This window comes from Oryzias latipes, chromosome 8 (assembly GCF_053564925.1).
Source record: "Oryzias latipes strain Hd-rR chromosome 8, Olatipes_Hd-rR_3.1".
In the NCBI taxonomy this organism is placed as follows: Eukaryota; Metazoa; Chordata; class Actinopteri; order Beloniformes; family Adrianichthyidae; genus Oryzias; species Oryzias latipes.
In genome coordinates this window covers 16,030,594-16,054,190 of record NC_136244.1, presented here as the reverse complement: position 1 = coordinate 16,054,190, position 23,597 = coordinate 16,030,594, and the positions used below count along the sequence as shown (strand labels likewise).

The window sequence follows — 23,597 nt, the reverse complement described above, 5'->3', positions numbered from 1 at the left end:
TAGTTTAAAAACTTTTTATTTTATTTTTATTTCCTGGTAGTAGGAGGAATGTTGTTGCTTCTTTTCACTGCATTACAGCCAACACTGTGGCTTCCACACCTACTTCAGTCAACCTTGCCTTTGGCTCTGACTTTGATTCACCATTTCCAAAGTCCTAAAATTTCTCATAAAGTCTTGACACTTGACACCAAACCTGTTGTGGTCTCCTAAAGGGGCATTTTGGTGGAGAAAATTCACACAACAGAGACACAAAAAGTAACTTTAAAGTCTTGTTTTGAATTTGATAGCTCGGATTTTTACATCAATTAACCATTCAGTCAGCAGCAACATTAGAAAAGTTAGAAAAGACAATTGAACGTTGGAGGAACATGTGGAGCAGAACCGAAAGACGCTGACAGAATTAAAATAACACCAGAAAAACCCTGAAATGCTTTCAGGATTTGTCTGAAAAATGCCAGTTTTGAATAAAACTTGAGCAATCTTTTGAGAGACCTTTGGAAATCCTGATTTATATACTTGGACATCTTTGTGTGTGTTGTGGTTTCTTAGTCTCTAACTCATGCTGAGTTTTTCCACCAGGCTGGTTTTAGTCCCGTCAGTCGGACTCGCCTTTGTGAAAGAGCATGTGTCGTCCTCTGTTGCGATCGCGCCGCTCTCTGACTGCTCCTTCGCTCTGGTGGCCGTGCTCATGCAGTCAGACTCATTCTGGCTCATTGACTCTCAAAAGTCGGCACAGAGAAGCAAAAGAAAAAAGAAAAAGAGAGAAAAAAAAAGTCTGGTTTCCATGAGAGACTTTTTAGCTTTACTATAAAGACTTAAGTGTGGGTTTTTCATCTCTGGCTGAAAGGTCACCGAACACAGAGGGTCCTTGTTGAGTTTGGCCTTGCAAGGATATCAAATAGCACGTCATATTTAACCTTGACATCCCCGTATTGACTCAAACGGGACTCAGCAGACTTTAAGACACAGTGAATGATACAGAAATTAACTTTAGATTTACCAGGCTGGAGCTACTGCAACAGTATGGGCCAAGTTTCAAGTGAGCATGATCCATGCGTATAAACCTCCAGGGACCTCATTCTGCCCTAAAAAAACAATTGTACAGCTCTCTTTTAGAATTCAGTAATGGGAAGACTTATGTTCTTGTTTGGAGAAGAAGGAAAAGTAGGGTAAAAAACGATTTTCTTTTGATCTTTCAGTCTGTGCAGTGGAGGCCCACGGCTCAGTGCAGTCACAGATTAGGATCTGTCTCTGCAGCGTTGCGATCATCAGGGAATGATAGAGGTTAAATGTGTTATGCTATATTCCTCCTTTTTGTACGGGCAACTCAGAACATGTTGGTTTCAAAAATGCCATGTTGGTTTCAAAAAGTCTGGTGTCAAAAATGCCATTCAATTCCAGCCAAATAATGCAGTCGTCCATTTATGTGGGAAAGTGCTTTTGTGTTGGTCAGAAAGGTACGAGCAGAACAGTGTGAACAGGAAAGGGACTGTTGGAACAGTTATGTAAGCTCGTAGATTGTTTGACCTGCAGGAAAAAGATGTATCCTCCAAAGACGGCCAATGGATCTGGAGCTTCAACCCATTCAAACACAAACTTTACTGGAGGCTTCAAAAAGTCCACGATTTTTTATTTTACAGAACTTTTAATGAGGTTGGGATCACTTTAGCAGGTAGTTTTGCACTGATTCTAAGAGAAAGAAAAAATATGAAATTTAGCCTATATGTGCAGCTTAAAGACATAATTATAAACCTTAGCGACGTCCAGGGGGAAAAATGCAACGGTCTGATAACCTTCCAAACCCTCATCTGGTTCCTCTATTCCATTTATCAGGTTCAAATTCCTGCAACCCCCATGACGATTGAGGTATTTTGCTGAGTGCTAACACCCCTGATCATTTTTTTTCCAAGGAATGTCTCTAGATACAAATTTTTATTGTGCCATCATTTGCTTTTTGACTGCGAACAACTGAAGAATGTTTTTTTTTTCCCTAAGAGCACAGAAAAGAGGAGTTAAATAAATAAGGGAAGCACATTTAAAAGGTCCAAGCACTTCAGCTTAGTGAGAGTTGGATGTAACTTAGCCAATAACTCTGTTGTTGTTGCCTTTAATCCTACAATCACATAAAGCTTTAAAGGGGAGATAAATGCATGCACAATGTAAAAAGAAAATCGCCCCTCTTACCCTTTTGACCTCCACAAATGCATTATTTTATAGCTTGGCGATCAGACCTCAGCATTTGAGCAGAACCACTACAGACTTAGATTTGCACTGTTGTGAGTTGAGTCTTTGTTTGTGTTTTTAGTCTTTTTTTAAATTGAAAAAACACCTTTTTTGAGGTAAAAGTTAACCTTTGCTCAATATTTTTTACCCTTACACCAGTTGATGAAATACTAACATTTCTCCTTTAGATGCATTCTGCATTCTTTTTTAGTTGTTATAGCTGGGTTTGATGGATGTCTCGCTTTTCCAGAGTCCCTTAAAAATGCAACAACTAAATCAAATTCATCTTTACATTCACTTGTGTTGCTAAATGTCACATCTTCAGCACCTGTGTGATGGATTTGCAGAGCCTCTGGCTGACTGCCAGCCTCTTACAGCTCTTTAGTCTGCTCTCTCTTGGGTCTCACCTCACAGCCGTTCTAATACAACATCTGCTCTTAAGAAAAACACGTATGCATTCTACAGGAGGTCAGTAACCTAATTAAAATACTTTTCTTAAGGTATTGATGCATCATGCGGAGTTAAGTCATAGTTTATTGTGAGAGAAAATGAGTGTGTCTGCATATTGGGAAGTAGGCTAAGGTTGTTGTAGTCCTAAAGTCTTCCACTTTATTATCAACAGCTCTGAAATGCTAAGAACGGCAGCAGCGTCTTTGTAATTGAGAGGAGCTGGTGAGAGTGTGGCAGGACTCTTGAGCAACCAGTCTGCGTGCTTGTGACGATGTGTTTGTACAGTCCGGTCAGTTTGTCTAAAGCTTAGTGAAGGAAGGCGAAGAGGTGCGTTGGTGGATTTCAAAAAGATAATGATCGCTGCAGTCAGATCCTTAAACTAGGTTAGTGGTGCAAAAGCTCAAAGCAGCTGTGTTTACCTCAAGCTCCTTTTCCCCCTATACATATTGAGCCACAAATGTATACAACGATGTTACTTTGAATGTGTGCATCTCTCTATAATGCTTCCACAGAGGATAAGTGGGGGGGAGCTATTTTCAAGCATAGTCAAATGTAGGAGATCAAGAGGGAAGGAATATGGGTGACAGCTTGAGGATTAAAGGTCAGCGGCTCCTACGTGTGCTGAAAAAAAAAACCCCCATGTATGGTGTTGGGAATCTGTCATGTCTAAAAGACAAAAAACGCAATCGAAAAAGAAAAAGTTGACATCCTTTTTGTTGTTTGCAGTTGGAGAAATCTGCTGTAGTAATTTAACAAATTGGAAATTCTACAAACGTGAAGTGGCCTTGAAGTTTCTGTAAGAAATTCTACTACAGCAACTGTCCCATCATAGTGTCAAATCAGTTTGACCTACATGTTTACCCAAAATTTAGCAAAATTATCTGTTGTGCAACAACACTGAAATAGCTAACTTTCTTGTATTGAACTGATGGATTTTCATCATTTGGTTAAAAGGAAGAAGGGGTAAAGGAAAGTGTAAAAAAAAAAAAAAAAAGAAACTAGTATTTGTTTAGATGAGAACAGCTGATATTCAAAAGCTAACATTTCCATGCAGTTGCATAAGAAGAGGAACTGCTATCAAGTTCATATGAGTTTCCTTTTTGATATGACTCCTATAGGTTCCATGAACATTTGGATTATATCACGAAGATGAACATCAATTTGAAATCAATTTCTAAGCAGGCCGGTGTCCCACCTCTAGATGTTTTTAAATGCTGAATAAAATAATTTTGTTCAATCAAAGAATTCATTAAAAAAATTGAGCTGTTTTTTTTTTTTTTTTTTTTTTTTTTGACAAATGCCTTTTAAAGATCAACTTAATCTATGGTCAGAGTTCCAATGCAAAAGGGTCATCAGCTCCCACATGGATTTATCAGTCTCTGTTTGAAAGTCACAGTCACCCCCCCCCCCCACCTCCTTCCTTCAGAATCTACTGGAGAAAGCAGTTTAAGAGCTTCTGTGAACTAATCCATTACACTGCACCACAATGGAGGGCCCTAATCTGTCCCATATTTGTTCTGCAGCTACATTACTAGTTGAAGCATACAGCTGGAGCCATAAAAATTACACCGGAGACGAAAAGAATGAGGAGTTGTGCAACAGGTGGTGGGTGGCCTCCACTTTACCCTGATCCCCAGATCCTCGTTACTCAGGAAAATACGCTGGACGGCCGAAGAACCTACAGAAATCCAACGAGTTGTCGGACATAAATAGTTGACTATGGTTTCTAGTATTGGGTGCGGTCTTTCTTTGTGGTTTCATGTTCTCTTTGAAGCTGTGTGGACTCGGTTTAAGCTCCTCCCAACATCTAAGCATGGCTGGATTAGCTGTGTTGACCCCACCGTGGAATACTGATCTGTTCATAATCTGAGCCTGTTAATAATCTGACCTCTATATAGAAAAAAAGCAAATAAATTGATGTTGGGAATAGGTTGTTGCTTATGCAGATTTTCTAAATCTGGAAAACCTTTTTTTCTAGAGTGGGGAAAAAGGTTTTTATTAATCAAACCACTCATATGTGTTACAAAAACACTTATTTCCTGCCCCCCCCCCCTCTTCTTCCTGATCCACCTCTTCTCCTACATGGGGCTCTAGACAGCAAACGAGGACAGAAAGACCCACTTTACAGCTGGAATGTCTCCATATCTGTCTGTTTTTTCTACTGTGCATCCCAGGACTTTGCTCGTTTCCAAATTGAGGGCCTGAGCCTCAAACAAACAACAAACATATTGACTCATATCGGGGTCTACAGGGACCATGTTTGGAGTTTTTTGGAAGAGTCATTTGTTATTATAGACAGCATGACAACAGCATGTCTGGTTTCATTGAGATCTGGTTCACTGCATGGCGGCCGATCAAAGCAGTAACACGTTTTTTGATGGGTCTCTTGAGGATCCTGTTTATGCTGATGGTGTTAATGATGCTAATCAGGAAAGAAAGGTCAAATCTAAAGGATAGATTTAAAGAAAATAGAGAAAATTTACCATCAAAAGAATAAAAAAATGGTGTGGTTCACAAATAGACATATTTCTGTCTCTCACTTTAGCCGTCATTTTCTCTCCGAATGAAATGTTGCAGTTTGACAGAAAACTGATATTCAGCACCTAAACATTATCTGTGTTTATGTACTTTAGACCTCTTTTGCACAGTCTCACCTGTTTTACCTCTCTTGTATATTTGTTGTAGAAACACTAAACTTTAATCAACTGCTGACAGTTCTGTGAAATTCTGCCATTTTGTTCCTTGTCTTCTGATGGGAACATCTAACTTCCATGAATCTTTGTCAGCCTGTTGACTCTTTAACGTCTGTTAGATCATTTCAAAACATAAATAAGCAATAGTTACTTGCAAACACAGTTGAGCAACTTGTAACTGGATTCCCAGATTATTCTTGCAAAAGTTGCATCATAATATGTCAGAAATTACCCCCTGATATTTTCTGTTGAACCATTTCCTTTTTCATCTTTTACCCACTAGTCTTTTATTTTGGATGAGTTTCCTGAGGAGCTTGAGATTTTTGAAAAACAGGGTCACTCATTTCAGATTGTTTACACGAGGAGGGTCCAGAACTGCAATTCTATCCCCTAATATTTGTAGAGGTCACATTGAAAGAAAACATTTCATAAGTTTCCATGGAAGTGGGGCAACTACCATGGTAGTAGAGACTCAGTGCGGACAGTTAAGTTGACAAATCCGTTGGGATTCTGTCAGTGGATCTTGGCGACAAACGTCATGCGTTGGTTTGACAGTTTCTGCTCTCAAAAGTAAACGTTCTTCAGGAAATGCTCTCAGAACTTTACTTGGACTCTGGACTAAACCTAATAGTATGTGTTTGTACAGGACTTAAATTGCAACTAGAATATGCCTTTCAGAAGTGTAAACACTGGTTTTAGATCTATTTGACCATTCCCACTTATTTAAAACCACATAAGGATTATGCCATTTTAGTTACGTTTTCTTGGTTTTACACTACTTTTCTTTTTTCGGGAAACTCAGATTCCATTTTTTTTGTTTTGTTTCCTTCCACTTCAACACGTCACCTACTCATTGATCCTCCATTACTACCTTTGATGACTAACTGTAGAGATGGTTTCTGATATGATAAAATGACACAGCAACTCTTAATATCACACATTTGGATGACAAATAAAGTATTCAGTAACGTATAAAAAAGTCTACTTATTTATTCCTTTGTTTTGTTGGATTAAGGCCCACGCTGTCGACATGGAGTAATTGATTGACAGTATTTGAATGGGCTACACAAAAGCTAGTAACTCGTTAGCTTTAGACTTACTTTTTAAGATAGAATAACTTTTGCTTTTATGGTTCTATTTTTTAGCTCAAAATTCCCTCTTTGGTTTCCTATTTTTTTAAAATGACAGCATCTCACGTAAAACGACCTAATCCAAAGATCTGAATGTTACTTTTTGATACAATCATTTTTTCGAATGAGCTCTTGAAAACGGTGACAGTGCTGAATTTTAAGACTGTGACCTTTGATCTTGTTTCTGCAGATCTGATCCTGCTGTTAGCCAACAGACTAACTTTTCAGGACTTAGCGTGGCCCACTCATGTCAGCTTTGTGACTTGGTGTTGTTGTGAAACGGTTTAATCTATGATCAAATAGGAGAGTTCTTGTCACAACAGGCTGTGAGATTATGTAGAATTTTGTGCCCAATTAAAGAGGCAAAGAAGTAATATGAAAGCTGAGTTGGGGCTGGCTGGTTCAAGAGAAAACTTTCATGATTCACTTGGGTGTTAGTTCTGTTTTAAGTTAAAAGAATAAGGGAGTAAATCAGAAAAAAAAAGTGATTGCTGGAGTCGACTGTTTTGTTACACACAAAAAGCTGTGTAAATCCTCGGATATAATAACCAAAAAAGAATAGGAACCAAATCACTGGAGGATTTATTTTGATTCAAGGAGAAGAGAACGAAGGAAATTTGAAAAATGTGATAGTTGTTTATGAATAAGTAACTGTAACTAGTGGGTTCTGTGAAGACACTTTGTCTTCAGGGGGATTAGGCTACTAAAGCTTTTAGGTTTTTGAAAAATCAAACGGGCATGTTGTGTTTGACGTAAACCCATCTTTTTTTCTGTAATGTAATTTTCATCAAGCAAATGTTGAGGACGTCTTTTTTTCCGAGATTACAGGGAATAACAAGCGAGTCTAGAGGCTGGAGGACTCAGAACATTCAGAAACGCCTTCAGGGGGGATAACTATTTTTTTTGTGTTTAATTGCAATTTTTTAAAATACAGTTATATTTTCATTGCTCATCTATCCAAACAGTAAAGTTTCGCTTTATGTGAAGAACATAAAATCCAAATATAACAATCAGGTTAGAAGTTTTACTAATATTCTTTAGGAAAAACACAGAGTATTATTTCCTTTATTTGCTTTTTACATAATCTGACACATGCTGTGTTATAACACTAATATTATAAATACATTTTGTCAATTTATGTTGAAAAGCAGTGCACCTGGAACAGTTATTTCTACCCGTTAGTGGCAGGTTTCCCTCACAATGTGGTCACAACCAGTTCCTCTGGGGCATCCTGTCCATTTGTTGCTAGGCTATGAGAGATTTGTGAACCCTCTACGGAGTTTCGGGGTGCCATCTGAGGTGTCCTCTGAGAAATGTGTGCCAGGAAAAGGTGGGAAGATCTCAGACAAACATTTGTAACCCTGTTTACAGATGACCATCACTATTTCAAGAAAAAAGGAAAAAGATGAAATGATAAAAATGAACATGAACCGTAAATGAGTCCTTATCTAATAAAGGTGGTGAATGAGGTTCAGTTTCATTTCTGTTGCTTCTGCTGTTCGACGCCTCCCTCGACTCCGATTCACCGTCAGGGCTTAAAATCTGTGAACCATTATGAGGCCAAAATCCTCTTTTTACGTCTTTACTGAAGCTGGTTTTAAGGTCACCTATATTGAAAACAGCTGACCTGTTTATCATAAAGTAATAAACATAAATTAAAAGCAAAAAAAGCAGACAAGTAGGATTTTGAAGAGTCCAGAAAATGAATAAATGGAAGGAGTAAGGACGCACAACTGGTAGGACCAGTATGGGCGGTTGCTGCAGAAAAAATGTGGGCTATTTCCATACCACTACTGTCATCTGTCAAGAGGCAGGAGTTGGAGAAGAGGCTGTTATTGTGCGTGAGTGAGTTTCTGTGCATGCTATGAAACTCAAGGGGAAAGTGGTTATTATACACGACTAGCGCTCGCAGAAACTAGCTGACAAGCTGCCAAAACAAGTCCAGTTTCATCACTGACTGTTGCAGGAAGGAAAATTCCAAAGTAAACTTCCTTACTAGAAGGATGTTAGTCATGAAGAAAAGTTTAGAAGTTGAGACTTTTGGGTGTTTATTAACTTTTGGAAAACTATCTTGAAAGGGACTATTCTTGGGTATCCTATTGTCACTTTCAACATTCCATTCAAACATTCACGTTCCTCAGGTGAATGTTTATTAGCGGCTGTGACGAACATGCCTTAATGTTCTACGTCACTGAGTAGTATCCTCATGTTGACCTGATCTGAGATCTTTTATCTGGAAGGTAAAGTTACAGGAAGATTGCCATCTGTTCATCTGGGACTTTTCTGAAAGCTGATTACATCATGTTGAGTGTTTACTGTTGCCATTCGAACCCCTTTTGGGGTCACGGTGCTGCCAGAGCCGATCCCGGGTCCAGGTGTGGCGAAGGTCACCAGTCTGACGCACACCTTCACATTCACACCTAGGGACAACTTAGAGTGACCAATTAACTGATAAGGCATGTTTTTGGATGGTGGGAGAAGTCCCCAGAGAAAACCCATACATGCACAGAAAGCTCCCCCTTGTTTCTGCCCCCCCCCCCCCCCCCCCCACTTGAACCGGGGCCATCCTGCTGTGAACCAAGAGCGCCAACCACTGCGCCACTGTGCAGCCCTTACTGTTGCCTACCTTCATTATTTTAATCAGATTAGTGACTTTCTGAAGGACAGATGCATCTAGAAAAAGGATCTTCGTGGTTCATCTCCTTCTCTGCCCTGTTTTTCAAGGAGACACGGCTGTCAAAGATATTTACTCATATTGAGATCCGCCAATAATATCCTGTTAGCCACCTGAATCTCATATCTCTGTCTGAACAACCCAGACAGTGAGCTAAGGTCATATCACCAAGGTGCCCACACTGACCAGAAAGAACAGTAGTTTAATGGTCAAGGCTGTGCACTGATTTTAGAACGTAAAGTTGTGTTAGAAAAAAACTTTTTTTGCTTGTGAATTGTATGTGTACAACACACAAATGTTATTTATTCAGTTTTTTTTTTTTTTGGAGTCAACCCAAATGTGCCTCAAACACCTAAAAATAAAAGGCAAGTTAGATGCTATTTTTTTGCATTTAATCCACATGGATTGGTTACATTTACCGGTTCCCTAGGATTTTGAAATTATACAGTTAATTTTTCTACATTGTATGCTTTTTCTTCTGGTTAAGAGTTGCGTACTTGCACTTAAGTGTGTTTAAACAGTAACTTTTGATTAGAACCCACTTAAATCCCAGATTCTGTGAAAGCAAACACTCCCACTGTCTTTGTTTTTATTTTTAACAAATATTATAATTTAATCATACATTTTCTGTTTATGAATCATTGGGGATTTCATTTTTTTTGTGTATTGATATGTAAAAAGACTATTTTCCACGACTGTTAGCAACTGTTAGCTCTTATGGGAATGGAGTTGATGATATCAAGGGGAGGATGAACAGAAGAGTGTTACTGAGATTAACATACCTCAAACACAGCTAGTAATAATTGGAAAATAAATGCATCAAACATCCTCTTAGGTTTTCTTTTAATGACTCCTGTGAAAATTTGTGGCAGAAACAACACAGTTTTGATATTTAAATTTCTTAATACGTGATTAAACTTACATTGAATCATTGCTCTAAAACTGTTGTAATTAAGTAAGCAGATGTGCCTTTTCTACATGTTTATATTGTGTAATAAAAACACATTTTATGTTGTTGATCGGAGATTAGTGTCAATTATTGGAAGCTTTCTTCATCAGTTCCAACAGGTGTGCTTTTAAAACGGGCATTCTGAGCAGTCAGCACACCCACATTAGCCTCAGCCATAAAAGCAGCGACGCTGACTCAGAGAAAAGCCATCCTGTGCTTCATCAGGAGAATCCTTTTAACATGAAAAATGAGCTGGAATACAATTTTCAGTTTGTATTTGCAGGAATAAAAGACTTTCAAAATACTAAGCTACCAATGGTAGATATTGCATTGCTACTAGAGTCAAAAAAAGGCTGACAAATTCCTATGAAAAATAAAAACTTGAGCTGTAGTGCTTAATAATTGAAACTAACAGTTTTCTTTTTAAATCAATAGCTGTGCAACCCCATAGTCCAATGTACCAATACTAAAACAAAACCCAGTAAGTTTGTTAATCATTTTTTTATTTGGCTCAGTCCTGCTTTAGCAGTAAATCGATCTCGGCTGTATTTACCTCTAAACCTCAACAGCCTCGTCCTAAGCCTCTGCAGATGATGATGACCTGATTGTACAGTTGAAGTGCACAAGATCTCTTTGTTTGTTAGTTTGGAAGAAAGACGTCTGTGTGAACTCAGCGACTTCATTTGATGAAAATACAGTGGAACTTTCTAACAAAAGTAAAAGTTAAAAGTTACTCCCTCACATGCTTTAGGCCACCAATGGAGGGAAAAGACCAAGCATACAGGTCTAAACACTCATGATGATATATTGATTAAAACAGCAGCTCCCTTTATCCTAATATAAAAAGGCTGAGCTGTCGAGCATTTGTTATCTATGTGGCTGCAACTGGAGTTAGGTATGAGGGTTTGTATAGAACCTTATATGGATCCCATTTCAGACGTTCCTCTCTAGAAACTGTTTCCATAAATGATGCATCAGATGTCCATCCTAGGTTCTTCAGAAGTTTAAGCCCAGAAAATTATATCAGAAATTAGTTTTGCACATGTTGCAAAGCACACACCCACACACAGATCTGTTTGCAAAAACAGACTGTCTCCTCTCAGACAGTTTGTTCCGGTCTCCAGCCCAGCTGAGCTCTTCCAACCAGAGCAGGAGGGATGAATGGTTTGGCCATTACAGAAGTAAAAGGCCTGGGGGGGGTTCTTTGCTCCCCAATTACTACTCTATGGGCCAACTTGATTGTTTCAAAAATGAAAGAATCTGTGTTTGTTTTTGTGTCAATAACAGGGGTTTTGAAAGCTTCCTCATATTTTTTCTGTCTTGTTGATTTAACAAAAATGGCCGGCAAGTACTTTTAGGGAGATGTTTTTGTGTTTGTTGATCTTCAAATCAATTTACTGCCATGGAGTCTGTATTGCAAATATCCATTTTTTAAAACTCATTTTATAAAGTGATTGGTTTTACTATCAATACTGTTTTACTGAACATCTTTAAGCCTAAATTATGCTTCTAGAGCTACACATGATCAAACTGGGATTTCTGACGTTTTATTGTGAAATTCCGTATTCTTTTTTTTGTGTGCAGTCAGTTAAATAAACTAGTTTTCTTTGACATCTTAACAAATTAAGGGTGATTCATCAGCCAGGCTCACTCTGCTTGTCAAACCCATTTATCCCACATTACTGCTTGTCCCACTTTGTGTTTATGTTGCGTTCTCCTTGCACCTTTTTTTAAAAAAAAAAAAATACATTTTCTTCTTTCTGTCTGTTTCTCTTCTGTTAAAAGCTGGTACTGTTATCACTGTCATGCATCAAAAACCCATATCTGCACCCATCTGGAGGTTTGCTCCCATGAATGAGTGCTGTGATAATATGGGCTGTGTGCCCTCAGAACAGAATAACCTAACAGTCCGTGCTACCTCCGTTACTTTGTTTTACCCTGCAAGACGGGGATAAAAACAGATACTGTAGATGGAACCAGAAAGGGGGGGGGGAAATAACTTTCCCTTTTTTACCTCATTGTTATTTACACTCCCGGGGAGGGGGGGGTCTGTGCCTGAGTTGCAAAGCTGCTTAGCGGAATGATTCAGTGGGTGGGGGGGGGTGAATCTGCGTTCACCCCCCGCTTTAAGTACCCGAGTGGAGCGAGATCGAGGGGGGAAGCATGCGTGTGAGTGAGCACACCACACAATCTGGTGTGGCTCCATGTGAAAATGACCTACTTCCTGTTAGCCCACTCTCATACGGATTGCTTCTGTGTGGAGGAGTGAGGAGGAGGAGGAGGAGGAGGAGGAGGCTGTTTGGGGGGTGGGATGGGGGCGATGTGGTACAGTTAAGCGAAAGATGAGTTGTTGGTTTTTGAGCCCCTCTGTGTTGAAGAGATTCGTCGCGCATATGTTAGCTGTCTGCATGACATTCTTTGCTGTGTGTTCACCTGTCTGCTAGCACGCCTTCACCTGCAGTGAAGCATGCATGGCGTGCAGCTCTCAGTCTTTAATAATCCCAAAAGAAGCCCCGATGAGAGGTGACTATCAAAAGCCAATATTTGAGTGTGCAGACCAGATGCTCGTATAGGTGTTGCAAACACACAGGATGTTATTTATGGACGTCATCTGCTTTGCAACAAGAAAGTTTCTGCAGCATAAAAGGAACATCTCATTATATTTATATAATTTTAACGCTGTAATTTTTCTTTCTTTCAGATATGTACTAGAATTTAGAGATGCAACCTCACAAATCTATCATTGTCTAATTGCCAAGTCTTATTTTGATCCCGCTGTGCCCAACCTGAAAGGTTCCAGCCAAGAAAAACACTCAACTTTTCCACAATTCCATGCTGTCTCAAGCAGAACAGTTTGAAATAGGTGACAATTATTTTTTCACATCATATACAGATCACCTTTTACACATCTTTAACCAACCAACCTTAAACAAAGCATACATCTCTTCAGAGGTCATACAGAAAGGTGGCTTAGAGGGTCCTCTGTCTCACACTCCTACTTTTGTGGCACTGATTCCTGAAGGGAACCACATGTTCCCCCTACCTGATCCCAGAGTTAAGGGAGTGGTGGCTGAATGATTGACACAACACTAAATCTTGCCTAAAATACACTCAAGTGCTTAAATCTGTCACTGATTTAGGTTTGCTTCACTACGAGTTGCCATATTTCACAGCTATAGGCAACGACTGTCTTTTTCAGTCTTCACTCTGTGAATAGTTAGTGAGCCTCAAAATGTCAAAAATAACCAAACTTCAGTCAATGCATTTAATATTCATAAACTTTATTATAACATGAACTATCAAAATTTAAAAAAGAAGGAAGTACCAGTAGTTTGTTATTAACAAAATAAAGTCACAGCATGACCAGATAAATCATGACGATAAATCTTCATACATGGGTTTGACTATTTCACACTAAGGAAGGAAAAACTTGCAGGAATGTATGCATGCTCTTTTATGGTCATGAATTCCCACTTCAAAGCTCACACAGTCATATTTTATTAGCGCTTATGCATTTCTTTCAAGCTGTAGCTTCAGCCGGCAGCTCTTTTCATGAAGGAACAGAATTTTTAAAGACTGTCCTTTTTGGGGTTTAACCTCTGAATGTAGTAAAAAGCAACATTTACCCCATGGTTTATCAAATGTGGATTGTGGGTAAAACATGGGCATACCCATTTTGTCAGATCCTGAACTAATTATGCTAATTTTGGCTCTAGTTGTGTTTGCTGTTTTCAAGTAGTTACAAAAATTGTCTATTTGCTACAGCATAATGAGTTTTAACCAGTTTAAGTAAGGACTATGTGAAAAAAATTAAATCGCTTTTGTGCTTGGGGAAAAATAATACATTTTAGGCCTCTCTTGTAACCATTTTTGAGAAACTAAGGGAGGCAAAACATTACTTTTTAAAGAACTCCGTATGCTTACCTCCTTCAAGCTCTCAATCGGGGATCAGTCTCTTTTCGCCTCAAAAAAAGACATAAAAAGTGTAATTATGGCTCACATCAAAAGCTTAGCTTTCATGTTGAGCTGCCCCCCTCTCAACAGTGCACCCACCTGCTGTGTTGAATCAAATATGCACAAAAGACTGCAAAAACAACGTGGCGCTCTGGGGTTTCTCACTTCCAAGTCTCTCTGCTGTACAGTATTTAACTCCGGCGTTCTAAATAAAATGGCATAGCAATCTGTTAGCTCATTAATTTAGGTCATCTGTAAATAACTGCACTGATGAAGCAGGTATGCATTGTCAGGCATAATCCCTGCAACTTTCCCTGATTCTGGAGCGTGAATTCATTTAATCCAGCCTAATCCTGCCTCTTTTTCCTCTCTTGTTCCCATTTTTCTTAATTTTCTCCCCCTTCACTCTGCTTTTAAGTGCCCGAGGACCTGTCACTACAGGAGAGAGATGAGCTGTCCAACATACGGCGCAGGAAGAAGGAGCTGCTGGATGATATTGAAGTGAGTAACCGTTGTAATGTTTTCATTTGTAAATTAGAGCTATAAATCTCAGCAAATAGCAGTTTAATAGCACAAGCTATTTAGATACCTTTTTGCATTACAGGTAATACTAATATGAATATTATATCTGCATTTAAGGGCAAAGAGATAAATATTTAGTCTCAATGTATGTCATAAAAACAAAAATCGAGGTAATCAATCAAAAACTGAAAGGAAACTTAAATTGACTTCATGCACAACTACTTTTTATCCTGCTGTGGATCATAAGGCAGTGGGATATATGCTCATTTGGGAGGATCGGGAACAACAAAAATATTGACAAAGGAAGTATTTTGAGGAGTGGAACTCTACCAATTCTCAGCAGCTCTTTGTCCCAACTCTTCTTTCTCTTTCGGCTTTTCCCATCAGGGGTCGCCACAGCGAATCATCCTTTTCCACCTCACTCTATCATGGACATCTTCTACCCTAACATTAGCCAACTTCATGTCCTCTGTTAAGACATCCATGTATCTCCTCTTTGGCCGTCCTCTTGCCCTCCTGCCAGGCAGCTCCATCTCCAACATCCTTCTACCAATATATCCACTATCCCTCCTCTGAACATGTCCAAACCATCTCAGTCTGGCTTCTCTGACTTTGTCGCTAACACAGGCAACATGAGCCGTCCCTCTGATGTACTCGTTCCTTATCCTGTCTAACCTGGTCACTCCTAAGGAGAACCTCAACATCTTCATCTCCGCTACCTCCATCTCAGCCTCTTGTCTCTGTCTCACTGCTACCGTCTCTAACCCATAGAGCAGAGCTGGTCTCACCACTGTCTTGTACACCTTTCCTTTGAGTCTTGCTGGCACTCTTCTGTCACACAACACTCCTGACACTTTCCTCCAACCGCTCCAACCTGCCTGCACTCGCCTCTTCACCTCTTTTCCACACTCCCCATCACACTGAACTGTTGACCCCAAGTACTTAAACTCCTGCACCTTCTTCACCTCAGCCCCCTGTAACCTAACGCTTCTACCTTGATCCCTCTCGTTCAGACACATGTATTCTGTCTTACTACGACTGACCTTCATGCCTCTTCTTTCCAGAGCAAACCTCCACCTCTCTAGCTGTTCCTCCACCTGCTCTCTACTCTCACTGCAAATTACAATGTCATCCGCAAACATCATTGTCCAGGGAGATTCCTGTCTTACCTCGTCTGTCAGCCTGTCCATCAGCATAGCAAACAAAAAAGGACTCAAAGCTGATCCTTGGTGTAGTCCCACCTCCACCTTGAACTCCTCTGTCTGACCTACAGCACATCTCACCACCGTCATACTTCTCTCATACATGTCCTGAACTACTCTGACATACTTCTCTGCCACTCCAGACGACCTCATACAGTGCCACAGCTCCTCCCTCGGCACCCTGTCATACGCCTTCTCTAAATCTACGAACACACAATGCAGCTCCTTCTGACCTTCTCTGTACTTTTCCATCAACATTCTCAAAGCAAAAATGGCATCAGTGGTGCTCTTACGGGGCATGAAACCATACTGCTGCTCACAGATCTCCACCTTCTTCCTAAGCCTGGCTTCCACTACTCTTTCCCACAGCTTCATTGTGTGGCTCATCAACTTTATTCCTCTATAGTTGCTGCAGTTCTGCGTGTCACCCTTGTTCTTAAAGATCGGAACCAGAACGCTTCTCCTCCATTCCTCAGGCATCTTCTCACTCTCTAAAATCCTATTGAACAACCTTGTTAGAAATTCCACTGCTGCCTCTCCTAAGCACTTCCATACCTCCACAGGTAGGTCATCAGGACCAACGGCCTTTCCGCTCTTCATCCTTTTCAGAGCCTTCCTAACCTCATCCTTTCCAATCTCTGCTACTTCCTGCTCCACAACAACCACATCTTCCTCCCTTCTTTCCCTGTCATTTTCCACGTTCATCAGCTCCTCAAAATACTCCTTCCATCTTTTCTGTACACTCTCCTGGGTTGTTAGCACCTTTCCATCTCTGTCCTTAATCACCCTTATCTGTTGCACGTCCTTCCCATCTCTGTCTCTCTGTCTGGCTAGCCTGTACAAGTCCTTCTCTCCTTCCTTTGTGTCTAACCTGTCATATAGCTCATCGTAAGCCTTCTGTTTGGCCTTTGCCACCTCTCTCTTCACTCTACGCTGCGCTTCCTTGTACTCCTGTCTACCTTCCTCAGTCCTTTCTACATCCCACTTCTTTTTAGCCAACCTCTTCCTCTGGACGCATTCCTGTACTTCCTCATTCCACCACCAAGTCTCTTTACCGTCTTTCCTCTTTCCAGATGACACACCTAGCACCTTCCTACCTGTTTCCCTGATAATTTCTGCTGTAGTTTCCCAGTCATCTGGAAGCTCATCCTGACCACCCAGGACCTGTCTCAACTTCTGCCTAAATTCCTCACAAGTTTCTTCATTCTGTAGCTTCCACCACTTGGTCTTCTTTTCTGTTTTCCCTCTCTTCTTCTTCCTGACCTCCAGAGTCATCTTACACACCACCATGCGGTGCTGTCTGGCTACACTCTCTCCTACCACCACTTTGCAGTCATTAACCTCTCTCAAATGACCTCGTCTACATAGGATGTAGTCCACCTGAGTACTCCTACCTCCACTTCTGTATGTCACTCTATGTTCCTCTCTCTTCTGGAAGTAAGTGTTGACTACAGCCATTTCCATCCTCTTCGCAAAGTCCACCACCATCTGTCCCTCCAGATTCCTTTCCTTCACACCAAACCTGCCCATCACCTCCTCATCACCTCTATTGCCCTCACCAACATGCCCATTAAAGTCTGCTCCAATAACAACTCTCTCTCCTCTGGGGAAACTCTGTATGACCTCATCCAACTCACTCCAGAATCTCTCCTTCACTTCTAACTCACAGCCAACCTGTGGCGCATACCCACTGACTACATTCACCATCACCCCTTCGATTTCTAACTTTAAGCTCATCATCCTGTCTGAGACTCTTTTCACCTCTAGAACACTGTTTACAAACTCCCCCTTCAGAATCACTCCTACCCCGTTTCTCTTCCTATCAACACCATGATAGAACAGTTTGTATCCTCCTCCAATACTACGTGCCTTGCTGCCCTTCCACCTTGTCTCCTGCACACACAGTACATCTACCTTCCTTCTCTCCATCATGTCTGCCAGCTCTCTGCCTTTCCCTGTCATTGTGCCAACGTTAAGAGTCCCTATTCTCAAACCTATGTTCCTGCCTTTTCCCTTCTCTCTCTGGCCACGGACCCTTCTGCCTCCCCTCTTTCTTCCACCAACAGTAGTCAAATTTCCACCGACACCCTGTAGGTTAACAGCATCGGTGGCGGTCGTTGTTAACCCGGGCCTCGACCGATCCAGTATGTCTAAAGTGTTGTGGATGATTCGCATGGTTATTTTGGCAATTTTTACGCCGGATGCCCTTCCTGACGCAACCCTCTCTATTTATCCGGGCTTGGGACCGGCACAGAGGCAACTGGCTTGCAACCCCTGTGGCTAGATTTGTCCCAACTATTCTCCATTTTTATTTTCTCCTAAATTCTCCAAACTTTACTTGTCTCCGCTAGCTAAACCCCCCTATTATCCATGAGGACTGCAAGCAACCACACTTTAATAAAACATAGATAGGCTTTTAAGATTTATGAATGAATATTTTTGTCTGCAGCGGCTGAAGTTTGAAATCGCAGAGGTGATGACTGAGATTGAGCAACTAACCTGCGTGGGCGAGAGGTGAGTTTTGGTTGTCTGGAAACCCATCTGCACATGCATGTTCATTAATGAATCAATTCTGTTTTTCTTTTAAGTTGCATGTTTCATTTCAATGACGGTGTATACTAACTTTACTGTCTCTTTCACCTTTTCCTTCTATCCCACTCAAAAATATAAGTAAAAAGACAAATAAATGGTACCTTTTTGATTTATTCACTTCCTAAAACTGCAAAAATTGAATCTTAAGAAAGTAAAAAGACTTGTTTCTAAAAAAAAAAGGGGTCCTATTATCTATCTTGCAAATAATCTAATCATTAAGATTTTCAATAATCTTAGTTTGAGAAAACATGTCACGGTGGCTAAAATTCTTTTTTTTTTTTTTTTATAAGAATTTTTGGTGAGACTATTTTTCTAACCCCGATGGCAGATTTATTTTCTTATTTTGAGAAAATCTGCCAATGGGGCAAGAATTTTTTTACTTTTTTCCGAGGGGCCTGTTTTTGCACAGGCAATGCTTGCAAATCCTCTGTCAGTTGACGTTCCACCAAGAGGTGCATACATAAAAACTTGCTTTGAAAAAAAAAATGTTTTTATTGTTTCGAGGTGCAAAGACAGGTCAATATTTAATAAATGTGTCTCTCTACTTCCTCTTTTGTGTCACACACCTGTCATGTGTGTGTCTAGATGTTAATCATTCATTGTCAGTGGGACGTCCCCTTAACCAAATATTAGTCAAAGAGCCTGTATTCAAATGTGATTGGTGGATAAAGTCAAGCGAGGCCCTGCATCTGCCTCGGCGGTGCGTGTCTCAGGTGCACACAAAGGTGTAGAGCTCCCGGTGGGCTGCTGTTGTGTGTCTTGAGGATTTGTTTGCATTCAAATGGGAAGTAACGTTCTCCCAGCAGCTGCAAGAAGAACAAGATGCACTTCTGCTGTTTACACGTGTAAAGGGTTATTGCTGTGGCTCAGCACTGGCATTTATTGTGTTTAACTTGCCAACTTTTCATTGGACAGAAGGGTAAATAACCGTTTAACCCTGTCACCGACTGACATACTTAGCAAACAAAGCAGCCTGGAGCCGAGACCACACCCCACTGTTGTTGAATGAAGGTGTCTGACTTATTTCTCGCATTTTTTGTCTGTTCTGTTGCAGCAAAACCACACAAAGAAATAAACAGATTGCCATGGGTAGGAAGAAATTCAACATGGATCCTAAAAAGGTCAGATTGATGTGGATCTGTGAGTCAGAATTAATAAAACGGCTTCTGCTTGATGACTTTAAACTACAAACTATCAAAAACACACAAACAATGATTTAAATAAGTAACAGGCAATATATTTTACATTTTTTGTAGGGAATCCAGTTTCTTTTGGAGAATGATCTCCTCCAGAACACCCCAGAAGACATAGCGCAGTTCCTGTACAAAGGCGAGGGGCTGAACAAAACGGTCATCGGGGACTACTTAGGGGAAAGGTGAGCGCTCCGGTTTTCTCTCTGTATCCCTTCAACTTCTTTTTTTTTCTTTTTCATTTCCCCATCCCTCTGTCAGATGGGCTCTTCCTGCATGCAGACAAAAGGCATAAAGCTCCAGGAAGTCAGTAGTCTGGATTTATGGAGCAGAGCAGCTACAGGAGACTGTGACCCTGAAATAACTGAGGGGACATGTGGTTCTTATCTGAAGGGAGGTCATGGGGGTGTCAAAACAATTGAGGCAGCTCAGGTGCTTCATGCGTGGAAGTATTGCTGAATTTGCTGCATTTAATCTTTCATCGCAACCCCAAAAATATGTTCTAGTTCCGCATCTGTTTCTGCTGTTGTCATCTGAACAAAAGGTATTTAAATAATTCAACTCTTGTGCTCCTGCTCTTCTCCAGGGACGACTTTAACATCAAGGTGCTTCAGGCGTTTGTGGAGCTTCATGAGTTTGCAGACCTCAACCTCGTTCAAGCCTTAAGGTGAGCAAAGCAGAAGTTGACCGGAGTGGTTGGTCTTTGTTTAGTTTGGTTCTTGTGGTGAAAACTACGTTTTCCCCAAAAATTAATTAAAAAACACAACAAAAAATACTTTCAAGAAGCCGCAATTGTCAGAAAATTGATGACAAATCACAGTATCATAAAAAAAGTTGAAGAAGATTTGACAATGACATCTTTAGGACAATGATTCTTAACTTTGGAGGCCCAGCCAGAAGCCCCTAAATAAAAATGGATTTAGAGGAGGAGGACAGATCAGAACACACCAAAGCATAAACATAGGACTAAAATCCCCCACCATTACGACAGAAAGGGCACACAATATAACTATTTCATGCATTTATTTTTAGATTTTCTTCGATTTCTAATGCTTTTTTATAGTGTTTTTTTTAAAGTTTCCTATTTACAGCAGTAGATGTTTTTGCTGAATGTGTCACCAGCTTCACCTGCTGCTGTTTCTCAGCGGGGTGTTAATGTTTTTTCCAAACACAGCCCTGTTTTCTGTACGCTTTCACCCATCACATTCTTGTTTTCTCAGGTCTTCCTGTTTTTGTACTGGAAAAGCAAAATTGACTGATGCTTCTTCAGATTACCTGCTCTGTTAATTGCTCTCTTGATCTACAGCAAATCTTTAGATTCAAAGTTGATTTACAGCAAATCGTTAAATGTCTTCTTCCTCTGTGCTGCTGCAGGCAGTTTCTGTGGAGCTTCAGACTTCCTGGAGAAGCCCAGAAGATTGATCGTATGATGGAGGCGTTTGCCTCCAGGTACTGCCAGTGCAATCCTGGCGTCTTCCAGTCCACAGGTACGGTACTTCACTTACAACCCACTCACCCTCTGCAGACTCATGAGTCAGCCCAGACAGACAGCATGTGTCAGAAAGACTGCCCACCCCCACCCAACCTGGATCAATGATTCGAACTGCCCCCTCTTTGTGCAAATGTTTCCATGTGGCCCCAAATCAAGATTTTCTGGCTGCATACAGTAGACTCTCACCTTAAAAAAAAAAAAACTTAATTTAAGACCAATTTTGAACTTGAGTGCACATTTAATTCCATTACTTTACTTATTTTCTGCTGTAGATGCTTTTTTTTTGTGCGGGTTGCTCTCCGACGCCAGAGCGTCCAGCATCTGCATCCCCAGCTGAGATAATAAGATTGATCTCGGGTTATTAATAGTCTTTAGCGGGGTTGTGGCTCTTTCTCCCCTGCTCCTGCGTGACAGGTCAAGTCGGGGGTATTGATGCGGTGCTGCGGCATCAAAGCCAGACGGACTTATTGGTCGTCTCTCAAGACCAGAGCACACAGGGTTATAAATCACCGCACGAATGATGTTGACTGAAGCCGTTAGTGCGAGGATGGATGAGGCGGAGGGTGCGAGAGTTATGGCGTGTGGGAGCAGCGAATCAAACATAGGTGTTTGTTGGGGGGTTTTCTCCTGGAAAAATGGCATGTTTCTTTAATTTGATGAAACTTTATTGACAAATGAAGCGTAGACAATAAACAATGAATAATGAGTGGAAATATTCCATATAAACATTTCTCAGCAATCCCTTGACCTCAAATGCACACAGGTGTGGACTTTTTTTGTGTGTTTACCTCCACAGATACCTGCTACGTTCTGTCTTTTGCCATTATTATGCTGAACACCAGCCTTCACAATCCCAACGTCAGGGACAAACCCCCAGTGGAGCGCTTCATCTCCATGAACAGAGGGATCAATGAGGGGGGGGACCTCCCAGAGGACCTACTCAGGGTGAGAACTCTATTAGTTTGTTAGGTTGATGAAATGTTTTATGCATTTTGAAGTGTGGATTTTGCTGACTTCAATTGTGTGTTGTTGTTTTTTTTTCAATATAAAAAAAGAATCAAAACTGAAGCAGAGTCTCAGATGAGATGTTGTAGCTTGTCAAAATAAGATCTAAAAGATGGATGGTGTTGCCAGTGATCTTTTGTGATTTTGAAAAAGAAAAAAAAAAAAGATGTTTAAAAAGGCAGATCTACACCCACACACTCCAGGCTGACATCTGTAACAAAGTGGTGCCAGCATCATTTTCAAACAAACACTTGGTTAAAAACACTCTCAGGCCCCCAACAGAGGAATGAATCATTTCAGACTCTGCATCAATCCCTGTCGGAGCCATGTTTACCGCATGGCAACTCTAGATGCTGGATTTGAAGGTGTGCTTTTCCTTTCTTTCACATCCCCCACTTTTTTCCCCCCTGTAGAATCTATACGACAGCATCAAGAGCGAACCCTTTAAGATCCCAGAGGACGATGGGAACGACCTGACTCATACGTTCTTCAACCCAGACAGAGAAGGCTGGCTGCTTAAATTAGGTTAGTCTGAGTCTCCCCCTGCATTCAGCTGCCAAGAGAATGAGGCTTGTTTACTTTACTTTGTTTGATTTTTTCTCTGCCCTACAACAGCGCCGTCATCATTGGAGAGATTCTGTACAGTTTAGATTAAGGTTTAAGGGTTAGGGTTACGCTCATAAATACTCAAATGTGACAAAGTCCATGGAAGCAGAAAGTTGTGGTTAAGAAAAAGCTAGTCTAAACTCTCACCCAAAACTTGTTTCTTATGTGTTTGTTGCAGTCTGTTGCTCTTCTCTTTTATTTTGGTTCTATTGCAACTCTTATTACAAACTTTTTGCACTAGTTTGTCAAAATCTACGATCATGTAACCTGAAGTTATTGAAGACTTTTCGTGTTTGGCAACTTTTCCCTTTTGGAGGTCAAATTCCAATTTAAACCTGTATTTGGAGGCAAAATACAAACTCATACTTTTTGGATTGAAGACCCACTCTGATCGTCTTTGATCGATTGTAAAAAAATGTTCCAAGTGGCCTTTTAATTATGATTAAATCTGTTTTTAAACAAAATTAAAAAAAAAAAAACCTGTGTTGATTTCTAGGACATAGTTTTTTGCAGAGCGGCAGGAATACATGAAAAGTTTGCCTCTGAGATCTGGGCGAGACTATTGGCATGGAGTAAGCCCGCCCTCACTTCCCATCACCCATCTGTTTTTAGATAGTTTCCCATTTGCTTAAAGCCCCTCAACCCCAACCAAACATTAACAATGCAACAAAAATGGCTAGCAATATTGGAGCTATTCAGCTGTACAGTCTTGTGCCAGATTTCAGCTCAGACGAGGAAAACAAAGACGTTCATGAATCTATTTGTCTGCAAGTGGATCCATCAGAATGGAGCAGAGCAGGGAGCTTGTGGTCGATTGCAGCTTCTTCATCAAACTTTCCTCAAGCTTTTTTTAAACAGCATGTTTTCGTCTGCTCCTGATTCACAACGATTTCAATAAAGGAATACTCATAAATG

At 40.6% G+C, this 23,597-nt stretch overlaps 1 protein-coding gene across 1 annotated transcript in view; it reads left to right on the top strand.

The window, feature by feature from the left end:
* Window positions 1-23,597, top strand: part of cyth3b (cytohesin 3b) — a 32,955-nt gene that overhangs the window by 3,059 nt on the left and 6,299 nt on the right. The window contains exons 2-9 of the mRNA XM_011478211.4: window positions 14,492-14,574; window positions 18,247-18,311; window positions 19,444-19,510; window positions 19,646-19,764; window positions 20,166-20,246; window positions 20,954-21,066; window positions 21,868-22,016; window positions 22,490-22,601. Coding sequence (XP_011476513.1) covers window positions 14,492-14,574; window positions 18,247-18,311; window positions 19,444-19,510; window positions 19,646-19,764; window positions 20,166-20,246; window positions 20,954-21,066; window positions 21,868-22,016; window positions 22,490-22,601 — 789 coding nt within the window. The remainder of the gene's footprint in view (window positions 1-14,491; window positions 14,575-18,246; window positions 18,312-19,443; window positions 19,511-19,645; window positions 19,765-20,165; window positions 20,247-20,953; window positions 21,067-21,867; window positions 22,017-22,489; window positions 22,602-23,597) is intronic.